The sequence below is a fragment of the Rhinoraja longicauda genome, chromosome 29 (genome assembly GCF_053455715.1).
Source record: "Rhinoraja longicauda isolate Sanriku21f chromosome 29, sRhiLon1.1, whole genome shotgun sequence".
Lineage (NCBI taxonomy): Eukaryota > Metazoa > Chordata > Chondrichthyes > Rajiformes > Arhynchobatidae > Rhinoraja > Rhinoraja longicauda.
The window spans coordinates 2,877,919-2,890,114 of record NC_135981.1 but is presented as its reverse complement, the minus strand read 5'-3'; the positions used below and the strand labels follow the sequence as shown (position 1 = coordinate 2,890,114).

Here is a 12,196-nt window from a genome sequence, read left to right as displayed (position 1 = left end):
GTAAAAATGGTAAAATTGTCCCTGGTATGTGTAGGATAATGCTCGTGTATGGGGTGATCGCTGATCGGCAGGGACTTAATGAGCCGAAGGGGCTGTTTCCACACTGTATCTCTGAAAGGTCTTAAAAGGTCCAGCATTTTGTGCCTCATGTCTGTCCACATCTCGGGCTGGAGAAATTGCAGCTCCCTTGAGTCCTGTTTGGTACTTGACACCAAACACTCCCCATTCCTATTTTTATGACAATTTAAAGGTCTTAAATCATAAACGTTAATGTAAATAAAAGAATACCAGAGGCAGCACATCACTGCCAGTTTTATGGAGTCAGTGGAGTCTTCACCTCAGACTGAGCTAAGACACCTCATGTTGCTTATAGTCCTGACAAACTGAGAGGGGCCCAACGAAAGGATTTATTGTCAGTGTCAGTAGGAACAGCCTGAACAGTGTCAGTGGGAACATCAACTGAAACTTTCACATGGCAAACCCACAGATTGTGAACTGAAGGCATTATTTCACTCCGGCAATGAATCAGATTAAAACTGCAAAAACAAATTCCTAAGTCAATTTCCAATTACAACATTTAACCGGTTATTATATGTTTAAGAAGATAACTGCAGATGCTGGTACAAATCGAAGGTATTTCTTCACAAAATGCTGGAGTAACTCAGCAGGTCAGGCAGCATCTCGGGAGAGAAGGAACGGGTGACGTTTCGGGTCGAGACCCTTCTTCAGACTGAAGAAGGGTCTCGACCCGAAACGTCACCTATTATATGTTTAGATTGGAAAGGGTGATTGCTGTTCACCTTACTTTTAAACTTTAGAGATACAGTGTAGAAATGGACCTTCGGCCCATCAAACCCGTGGCGACCAGCGATCACCTGCACACTAACACTATCCTACACACTAACAACAATTTACCATTTTACCATAGCCAGTTAACCTACAAACCTGTACGTCTTTGGAGTTTGGGAGGAAACCGGAACACCCGGAGAAAACCCAGGCAGGACACGGGGAGAAGGTACAAACTCCGTACAGACAGCACCCGTGGTCAGGATTGAACCGGTGACGTCACCTTGTCCCGAATTTGGGAGTGAGGAAGTTGGCAATCCTAGACTCGAGACCTATACACCCATTCCTTCTCTCCAGAGATGCTGCCTGTCACGCTGAGTTACTCCAGCTGTTTGTGTCGATCTTCGGTTTAAACCAGCATCTGCAGTTCCTTCCTGCACAATAAACTTGGCTTGGCCGGACATGGGCTATTCACTCGTTCATGAGAATTCAAAGTGCTAATAAATCTGACATTTGCTGTAGTTTGGAGCAGAGGTTTACAGGGCGTTGAGGCTGGGCGACGACTCCTCCCTCAGGCCCGGCTCCCACCCACACACAGTGCAGTCTTGTAGCCTTGGGTTGAGAGAGAGGGAGAGGGAGAGGGAGAGAGGGGGCGAGAGGGAGAGGGAGGGGGAGAGAGGGGGCGAGAGGAGGAGAGAGGGAGAGACGGGGAGAGGTGAGTGGGAGAGAGGGGGGGAGAGAGAGGGAGAGAGGGGAAGACGGGGAGAGGTGAGTGGGAGAGGGGGAGAGGCAGAGAGAGTGGGGGAGAGGAGAGAGGGACAGAGAGGAGGAGAGAGGGAGAGGGAGGGGGAGAGAGGGGGCGAGAGGGAGGGGGAGAGAGGGGGCGAGAGGGAGGGGGAGAGAGGAAGAGAGAGGGAGAGACGGGGAGAGGTGAGTGGGAGAGAGGGAGAGAGAGGGAGACGGGGAGAGGTGAGTGGGAGAGAGGGGGAGAGGCAGAGAGAGGGGAGAGGGGGGAGAGAGAGGGAGAGAAAGGGGGAGAGAAGGAGAGAGTGTTGAAGAGAGGGGGAGAGAGGGGAAGAGAGGGGGAGACAGGGAGAGGGGAGTGGGAGAGCGAGGGGGGGAGAGAGGGAGAGAGGGAGGGGGAGAGAGAGGGAGAGAGGGAGTGCTCCAGAGTCGAGGTTTGGGTCAGGACTGCTCTTCAGAGTCGAGGTGAGGTGGGGAAAGAGAGATGGGCTGGTGATCTTCGGGGGGGGGGGGTGGGTGCTGGGGGAGAGGTCTACTTCCCCAGAGCGAGATGCTGAGATACGAGTGAACGAGAGCCAGAAGCCTCAGTGAAGATCAGGCCACGGGACATTGCACTCCATCCACATCGTAGCGGGAGGTTTACCCGAGCCCCCGGCTCCGGGCTCAGTCTAGCCCCGGGGCAAGTGCGTGCCTCCACGGGTACGCGAGCCATGAACATCTCGGAGCAAGGACAATGGGGGTCTCCACCCAATGTGTCCCGGGACGCTGTCCGGATGAGCACGGCGGCCAAGGTGGCCACGTCCGCGGTCTACGGGACCATCCTTCTCTCTGGAACGGCCGGGAACCTCCTGGTCATCTGGGTGGTTTGGGCTTGGAGAAGCAGGAGGTGCGCTCAGAGGAGGCTGAGGGAGCATGTGGCCAGCATGGCGGGCGTGGACCTCCTTATCCTCACCGTGGGGCTGCCTTGTGAGCTCTACACCGTCATCTGGAGCCCGCACCCGTGGCCAGCGGGGAACGCTGGCTGCAAGGGCTTCTACCTGCTGTGGGAGGTGTGCAGCTACGCCTCCATCTTCAACGTGTTGACCTTCAGTCTGGAACGCTACCTGGCCATCTGCCACCCCATGCGGGCCATGTTAATGGCCGCATCGAGGACTAGGAAAGTCATCGGCTTGGTTTGGGTCATGGCCACTGTCACGGCGTTGCCTGTTGCTTTTGCTGTCGGTGTGGAGGATGCGTGGGAGCCCTTCAGGCCCCGGGGCGAGACACGGTCACCCCTCTACATCTGCACCAACGTCTCTGGAAGAGTAGCCCTCTTCCGGCTGGTCATCTACGCCTCCTTCTCCCTCTACCTTCTGGTGCTCCTGTTGGTGGCTTTCACCTGCAGGGAGATGGTCAGGACCCTCCTCGGAGACGGCCAGGTGCCCCTGGCGTTCCAGAGGTCCACCCCCGCCGGCAAGATCATCACAAAGTCCAAGGAGACGAGGCGGCAAAGTGTCGTGATGCTGGGTAAGTGCGGGAGAGGAATTAACACTGTGTGTTTGGGGAGTGAGAAAATTAATGTTCAGAGATACAGCGTAGAAACAGGCCCTTCGGCCCACATAAGGGCATAGGTCATGTCAAAGGTGAGGTGAGAAGGGACTTTTTCACCCAGAGAGTTGTGGATTTGTGGAATTCTCTGCCACAGAGGGCAGTGGAGGCCAAATCACTGGATGGATTTAAGAGAGTTAGATAGAGCTCTGGGGGCTAGTGGGATCAAGGGATATGGGGAGAGGTTGGGCACAGGATACTGATTGTGGATGATCAGCCATGATCACAATGAATGGCGGTGCTGGCTCGAAGGGCCGAATGGCCTCATCCTGCACCTATTTTCTATGTTTCTAAGTGACAGCAGTAGAATGAGGCCATTTTGTCCATCAGGTCTACTCCACCATTCAATCGAGGCTGATCTATCTCTCCCTCCTAACCCCATTCTCCTGCCTTCCCCCCATAACCTCTGACACCCGCACTAATCAAGAATCTGTCTCTGCCTTGAAAATATCCATTGACTTGGCCTCCACAGCTTTTTGTGGCAAAGAATTCCACAGATTCACCACCCTCTGGCCAAAGAAATTTCTCCTCATCTCCTTCCTAAAAGAAGGTCCTTTAATTCTGAGGCCACTACTTCTAGTCCTAGACACTCCCAGAATCCGTGCTGACCGGCGATCACACCATCCACGATGGACATACAAGGGACAATGTTTACAGAAGCCCATTAACCCAGACTCACTAACACAGCCACATGTGTTTTAACCCTTGCTTTCCCGATCTGTCTGCCCCTTTCCCATCCTAGTTCTCCGATTAGTTCCACTGTCCTGCTTAGATTTTACTGATTGTATGCCTCGTCATCACCTTCCCCTCAGCTAACAATAAACCATTCTACATTTCCTGATCATTATATGCTTTGATCTGTCGTTTTCACACTTTACCCTTCCGTACCAACAGACTCCCTCTCCCCTGACTCTCAGTCTGAAGAAGGGTCTCGACCTGAAACGTCGCCCATTCCTTCTCTCCAGAGACGCTGCCTGTCCCGCTGAGTTACTCCAACATTCTGTGTCTATGTTCGGTGTAAACCAGCGTCTGCAGCTGCTTCCTACAACCTACAAACCTGTGTCCCGTCTTTGGAGAGTGAAGTGGATCCGATGATGAGGAAGGAACAGCAATCTCTTCCCAAGTCAGGACATTGTGCAACTTGCAGGGGAACCTACAGGTGGAGCTGTCCTCATGCACCTCGGTGCCCTTGTCTTGTTTGCTGGTTAAGGCCACAGGTTTGGCAGTAGCGTAGAAGCATAGAAATATAGAAACATAGAAACTAGGTGCAGGAGGAGGCCATTTGGCCCTTTGAACCATTCATTGTGATCATGGCTGATCATCCACAATCAGTAACCCGTGCCTGCCTTCTCCCCATATCCCTTGATTCCGCTAGCCCCCAGAGCTCTATCTAACTCTCTTTTAAATTCATCTAGACAGGTCAGTGCAGTCCATTTTGTCGACCTGAAACGTCACCCATTCCTTCTCTCCAGAGGTGCTGCCTGTCCCGCTGAGTAAATCCAGCTTTTTGTGTCTATCTTTGGTTTAAACCAGCATCCGCAGTTCCTTTCTCCACATATTGTAGGTTGTACACGCTGAAGCCATGGAGTCCTAGTGTTTAGTTTTGTTTAAAGATATAGCATGGAAACAGGCCCTTCAGCCCAACGAATCAATGCTAACCATCAATCACCCATTCACATTATATGTCGGTAGGAAGTAGGGTTGCCAACTTCCTCAATCCCAAATAGGGGACAAGGTGAAGTCACTGCCCCGTACCCCACGTGACCCCACGCCCCACGCGGCCGCCATTGGTGGAGCGGGAGCACGTGGCCGCTGGCTGGGTGAGGTCACATGGGGCACGGGGCGGTGACGTCACCCTTTGTCCCTTCTTTGGGAGTGAGGAAGTTGGCAACCCAACTAATATGGGACAAGGGCGGTCCTGTACGGGACCAACCAATTTAGCCCAAAATATGGGATGTCCTGGCTAATACGGGACAGTTGGCAACCCTAGTAGGAACTGCAGATGCTGGTTTACGCCGAAGATTGACAAAAAATGCTGGAGTAACTCAACAGGTCAGGCAGCATCTCTAGAGAGGTATAGGTGACTTTTGGCGTCGAGACCCTTCATCAATCTGATGCTGCCTGACCCATTGAGGGGAGACCTGATGGAAGTATATAAAATGAAGAGAGACGTAGATAGGGTTGACAATCAGACCCTCTCTCCTCAGAGTGGACATGTTAAAGATTAGAGGGCACTGCTTTTTAAGGTGAAATGGGGTAACATTTAAAGGAGATGTTTAGGGCAAGTTTTTTTACACAGAGGGGGTCGGTAGGGTTGCCAACTGTCCCTTATTAGCCGGGAAATCCTGTATATTGGGCTAAATTGGTTTGTCCCGTACGGGACCACCCTTGTCCCATATTAGGCCCAGGGAGGCCCGGGACCACCCTTGTCCCATATTAGGCCTAGCAACCCGTCTCCAGGTCCAGGCGGCCGCCATTGTTGGAGCGGGAGCACGTGGCCGCTGGCTGGGTGAGGTCACATTGAGCACGGGGCGGTGACGTCACCCCTTGTCCCTTACTTGGGAGCGAGGAAGTTGGCAACCCTAACTATGGGCCGAAGGGCCTGTTCCTGCACTGTGCTCGTGTACGATTGTAACATGTTGACTATCTCCACAGGGTGCATTGTTGGGACATTGGCCGTTTGTTGGTTTCCATTCCAAGCGAGGCGACTAATGACTGCTGTTCAGTCCAAAACCCAATGGACAGAACATTACTACCGCTCCTACCTCACCCTGCAGCCCATCACCAACACCCTCTACTACATCAGCTCCGCCATCAACCCTTTCCTTTACAATGTTACCTCCAGACACTTCCGCAAGATGTTCCTGCAAGTGCTGAGCGGCCACTGTCAGCCCAGTCCCCTGCCGGCAGAGTACAGGAGACACGCACGCTCAGACCTGAGGGCAGAATCCATTTCATTACATGGGAAACCACCCTTCCCCAAGGTCAATGGAGAACGAACGCAGACAAGCCTCACGGCTGAACAATTCCCCTCTTGCTCTGGCGTGAGATGAAGATGGATTTTCAATATTTTAAAATATATATTTTCTAGATATTAGGGTAGGAAAGGTTTCATAGAAACTGAGCAATTAGATTAATTTTTGGCAATCGGTTTAACAAGAACAATATTACATGTATTACAAATAGGGGTTTGGATTTAATATTGTCACATGCACCAAGGTACAGTGAAAAGCTTTATTTTACATGTTATCTGATCAAATCAGGTAATACTGTATAAAAACACTTAATGTTTTCTAGATATTGGGGTGGCACGGTGGTGCAGCGGTAGATTTGCTGCCTTACAGTTCTTACAGTGCCAGAAACCCAGGTTCGATCCTGGCTACGGGTGCTGTCTGTACAGAGTTTGTACGTTCTCCCCGTGACCTGCGTGGGTTTTCATCAAGAACATTTCCTCTCACATTGCAAAGATGTACAGGTTTGTAGGTTAATTGGCTTGGTATAAATGTAGAAATTGTCCCTAGTGTAGTATAGTGTGAATGTGCGGGGATCGCTGGTCGGTGCAGACTCAGTGGGCTGAAGGGCCTGTTTCCGCACTGTATCTCCAAACTAAACTAAAATCAGGATAGGAAAGGTCTAGGGCGATATGTGCCAAAATAAGGCAAATGGGACTAACTGAGATGGGGCATCTTGGTCGTCATGGATGCATTGGGCCGAACGTCCAGTCTCCACGCTGTTTGACTCAAATGACTATATTAAGCAGGCCAGGACAATCTAAAGGTCGTATTCTGCCATTTATGTTACCCACATATTAATACTCGTAAAAGACGCAAAGTGCTGGAGTAATTCAGTGGGTGAGGCAGCCTCTCTGGAGAACATGGATAGATGGCGTTTCAGGTCGGGACACTTAATACTAAGACTCATCCCTTTACACTCATCGAAAGATCTGGCTGGAATCTTGCTTCGCAATAGTCAAGAGTCTAATAATGATCATAGGAGTTTAAATTAAATTTTGTTTTCTTGGTTAGTCATGGACAGGAACATGGTTCCAGAGTGAAGGATTTGTTTTGCGTCTCACTTTGAACAAACATGTAGCTCTGATAACACATAACCCAACAGGATGTACACTGAATTCTCCAATTTAAGGGTAACTACATAACCCTCCCTCCTTCCTTCCCCCGTACAATTTCCTCCCCCCCCCACCCTTTCTTTCCTCTTACCTCTCTCTCCTCTTCCACACCTGGACTCACATCCATTACTCTCCCCTCCCCTCCCATTTCTTCCGCCAGTTTCATAATTCACACCTCTTCAATCCTTTCCTCTCACATCTTCTGTCATTACATCTCTGGCCTTTGTCCAACCATCTGCCCTCTTCACCCGTGCCGGCCTATTATCTGCCAGGCTTTCTCCTGCTCCTCCGAGAAACATAGAAACATAGAAGATATGTGCAGGAGGAGGCCATTTGGCCCTTCGAGCCAGCACCGCCATTCATTGATTTTTAGATTTTTTTAGATTTAGAGATACAGCGCAGAAACAGGCCCTTCTCCCACCGGGTCCGCGCCGCCCAGCGATCCCCGCACACTAACACTATCCTACACCCACTAGGGACAATTTTTACATTTGCCCAGCCAATTAACCTACATACCTGTACGTCTTTGGAGTGTGGGAGGAAACCGAAGATCTCGGAGAAAACCCACGCAGGTCACGGGGAGAACGTACAAACTCCGTACAGACGGCGCCCGTAGTCAGGATCGAACCTGAGTCTCCGGCGCTGCATTCGCTGTAAGGCGGCAACTCTACCGCTGCGCCACCGTGCGGCCACATTGTGATCATGGCTGATCATCCACAATCAATAACCCGTGCCTGCCTTTGTCGTGGTTACCGGTATTATCTCCCATACCTTCTCCCCATATCCCTTGATTCCGCTAGCCCCGAGAGCTCTATCTAACTCTCTCTTAATTCATCCACTGAATTGGCCTCCTCTCTTCCAGATTTCCTTCCCCCCTCCATCCCGACCAGAAACACCACCCACTGATTCTCCATGTTCTCTTGAGATGCTGCGTGACCTTTGGTGTGGTACTTTGGTCTGGTATGGTACTTTATTTGTCACGTGTACCAAGGCACGGTGAAATTCATTTTTTGTATACTGTTCGGCACAAGCATCACTATACATAAGCACTTAGATACATATTAGATTAGCATCTCAGACCTGCAAAGCTATTCTGGCACTCCTGTGTTTTCACTTTGAACAAGTCTGACTATTATCAGGTGGGAATTTAGACTGAGAGGTGGCTGGAGTATTGAGGGGGGAAATTGGGAACAGCTCAGTCTGGGGCACACCTTAACACACCCGGGCTCTGCAGGGAAATATTAAAAAAACCATGGTAATGTCAGAGTTCTGTATCTCCCCAGCTGGAACACAAACTACTGGAGCAACACAGCGGGTCAGGCAGCATCCCTGGAGGACATGGACAGGCGACATTTCATGCCAGGACATTGCAGTATCCATGTCCCCCAGAGATGGTGCCTGACCTGCGGAGTTCCTCCAGCACTTTGTGTTCTACGCAAGATTCCAGCATCTGCAGTTCCTTGTGTCTACTACATTTCCTTCCTGGGTCTGGTGAAAATGTTATTATTTAATCACTAAAACCGATTACTACGTTGTCGTCTGTCTGAGTTTGGTGGGCACACAATGGCCGGTATGTTTCGCAGATCAAAACATTGGCAAGAGTTTAAAAGTTCTTCTCATTGGCTGTAATAAAAGGTGAACATGTCGGAAACACCGCAGGCTCGTTCTTGTTCTTTATTTCAGATTTTCATTGGTTTTATGCCTTAAAGCAGCCTGTTGAGAAAACAATTTCTATCTCCTGTCTTGTGGCTGTTGCCATCAACCTGTGTTAAGTCGAGGAAAATTGAACAGGTTTTCTTTCACTCTCCCTGATCTCTGCTCCAAAGTACACGCACACACAACAGTGTAGGGGTCACTGCTGTCAGATATCCCACAGTCACTCACTGTCCAGATTCAGCCCACATCATCACACAAACAGGGGCCTCGGGTCCTGACCCGCGAAATGTCATCCATCCTTTTCCTCCAGAGATGCTGCCTGACCCGCTGAGTTACTCCAGCACTTTGTGTCTATCTCCCTTCCATTGACTCCATCTACACTTAATGCTGCTTTGGCAAGGCTGCCAACATAATCAGGGATCAGTCTCAACCCAGTCCCTCCCTCTTCTCCCCTCTCTCATCAGGCAAGAGGTATAGAAGTTTGAAAGCTCATGCCTGCAGATTTAGGAAGTTTCTGTTATCTGTTATCAGGCAACTGAACAGTCCTCTCATCAGCTCGAGTGCGGTCCTGATCTCCAAACTACCTCAATGGAGACCTTTGAACAATCTTTAATCAGATACAGTGTTATATATTTTCACTAAATGTCATATCCTTTATCTGTACACTGTGGATTGCTTGATTGTGTTCATAGCAGGCAAACAAAAGCTTTTCACAGTATCTCAGTACACGTGACCACAATGAACTAAACTAAACAATTCCACTGAGTGCACTGAATTGTTTGGAATACAAATGAATTACATGTTTGAACAACAAATGGTGTTAGGTGGTTTGGATGGTCGAAGAGAAAGGGGGCAAAGGACAGGTGCTGCATTTGACTTGTTCAGCATTTCCAACCCTTAGCAAAAGAACTGCTGGAGAAACACAGTTGGTCAGGCAGCATCTGAGGAAAGAAATAGGTGGACAATGTTTCAGGTCAGCATCCCTTGCTATTTTTGCTTCAGATTCACTGACAACACAATCCACCAGCAAAGAGCATCTTCACGAATCCTTGGATATACTTTATTGAGAGAATAATGCAGTGTTTATCAGCCTAAAATCAACAGTGACGATGGCAAGTATTTGCCAGTAACCTTCCTGTCATTAAGTTAAAAGCCATGTTAAAAGCAGTATGATAATTACATTGAAGATCGACACAAAATGCTGGCAGAGGGACAGGCAAAAAAGGAATAGATGACGTTTCAGGTCAAGACCTTTCTTCAGACTGAGAGTCAGGGGAGAGGGAAACTGGAGATATGAAAAGGTACAAAGAACGAATGAATGAAAAGGTATGAAATGATAATGGCATTTTTGAAGGTAGACACAAAATGCTGGAGTAACTCAGTGGGGCAGGCAGCATAGTCTTCTTCAGACTGATGAGGGTCCAAAATCACTAAACACCATTTGTTGTTCAGTCTGAAGAAGGGTCTCGACCCAAAACGTCACCCATTCCTTCTCTCCCGAGATGCTGTCTGACCCGCTGAGTTACTCCAGCATTCTGTGTCTACCTTCGGTTTAAACCAGCATTTGCAGTTTCTTTTCCTATACTCGGGCACTGAACAGGTTAAAGATCCCCATTAAGTCACCCTAAGTCTTTTCTCGGTAAAAGTGCCCTACCTCGCTCTAACTTTTTTCTTGTTAATCTAAAGCTGTTGCAATCCCTCTGAGCATATTTTGGGCTTTCTATTTCTGTTTTGTTGTATGGAGGTCACAGCAGCGCATGGTATTCCATATGTGGTCGAACCCAGGTCCGGATGAAGGTTTAAAATAACATGTGTGATTGGGCAGAGACACAGAGCAATCCCACGTGGGCTGCTTGGCATGGTTTCCCCCGCACAGCACAACTGCACACGCCGCCAAACAGATATCAAAAAGCTCTGCAAAGAAATGTCAGGAATGTCAGCTATAATTCTCTATGCCCAACAATACCTTTGTCAATGACTTCTTTATACCACCCGTCACATTATGTATCCTCCCTGCCACGGCGTGACTTGAACTGTATTGTGTGTTCTGGCTCAACTAACATCTCATACAATTCTATCAAAGGTATTTATTCACAAAATGCTGGAGTAACTCAGCAGGTCAGGCAGCATCTCAGGAGAGAAGGAATGGGAGACGTTTCGGGTCGAGACTCTTCTTTAGTCTCGACCTGAAACGTCACCCATTCCTTCTCTCCTGAGATGCTGCCTGACCTGCTGAGTTACTCCAGCATTTTGTGAATAAATACCTTCGATTTGTACCAGCATCTGCAGTCATTTTCTTACACATACAATTCTATCACGTTCCCTTCCCTCCACAGAAGTCAAACTCCACTGTTTCGTCCATCAAACGTGCTTTAGTTTAGTTTGGAGATACAGCGCGGAAACAGGTCCTTCGGCCCACCAAGTCCACGCTGACCAGTGATCGCTGTACACTAGCACTACCCTACACAAATTTACAATTCTTATCAAAGCCGATTCACCTGCAAACCTGTGTGTCTTCGGTTGTCGGTCAGGGAAGTTGGAAAGAACTTTGAGACAAGTCAATGTACGGAATCCTCAGCACCCCCAGATTTGCGAACCTCCCTCCCCCTGCCAACTCACTCGTTGCCGAGGGCGATCACAGTTTCATCACCTCTGACCACAAACAATACGATACCATAGAACTTTATTTATCCCAGGAGGGAAATTGATCGGCCAACAGTCAGTCATAAAACACAAAATACATGAAACATGAAATTAAAGTGACAAGTGGAAAAGCTTGGGGGATGTGCAAAGATTGAGGATTGGGGGGGGGGAGGGGAAAAGGGAGTTGGTCTCAGTCTCAGTCTACCCCACGACAGAAGGGGGAGGAGTTGTACAGTTTGATAGCCGCAGGGAAGAAGGATCTCCTGTGGCGTTCTGTGCTGCATCTTGGTGGGACCAGTCTGTTGCCGAAGGTGCACCTCAGGCTGACCAGTGTGTCATAGAGGGGGCGAGCTGTATTGTCCAGGATGCTCCATCCTCCATTCTGCACCACCTGTCCACATGCGAGGAGCCACAAGGTGGCAGTAAGTAGTTTCGATTCAGATTCAGATTCATTTCTTTGTCAGATAAACCAGAGTTCAATGAAATTCCTTGTTCACATGAAGTTCAGAATGAATAGCGTACATACAATAATGATAAATGCAACAGTAAATACAATGGTGACTGCAAAAGAGCAGGAATGAGGCACGATTGCATTGCAATCTGTTGTGCTAAAAATATTTTAAAAGACAATAATTTAATAGGTTTATAAGTTCT

At 49.0% G+C, this 12,196-nt stretch overlaps 1 protein-coding gene across 1 annotated transcript; it reads left to right on the top strand.

Annotated features, from left to right (window-relative positions):
• The first annotated feature begins 2,240 nt into the window (after window positions 1-2,240).
• LOC144607500 (G-protein coupled receptor 39-like) lies at window positions 2,241-6,419 on the top strand. The gene is made up of 2 exons (XM_078424384.1): window positions 2,241-3,036; window positions 5,773-6,419. Exons 1-2 carry the CDS (start codon window positions 2,241-2,243, stop codon window positions 6,168-6,170), a joined length of 1,194 nt encoding a protein of 397 aa, XP_078280510.1. The 3' UTR covers window positions 6,171-6,419.
• Window positions 6,420-12,196: the final 5,777 nt, after the last annotated feature.

Bases quoted from the DNA above. Each gene is read 5' to 3' on its own strand.
- LOC144607500 (XM_078424384.1), top strand. From the start codon at position 2,241: ATGAACATCTCGGAGCAAGGACAATGGGGGTCTCCACCCAATGTGTCC. The intron at 3,037-5,772 runs GTAAGTGCGGGA...CTATCTCCACAG, and splicing joins GCAAAGTGTCGTGATGCTGG to GGTGCATTGTTGGGACATTG.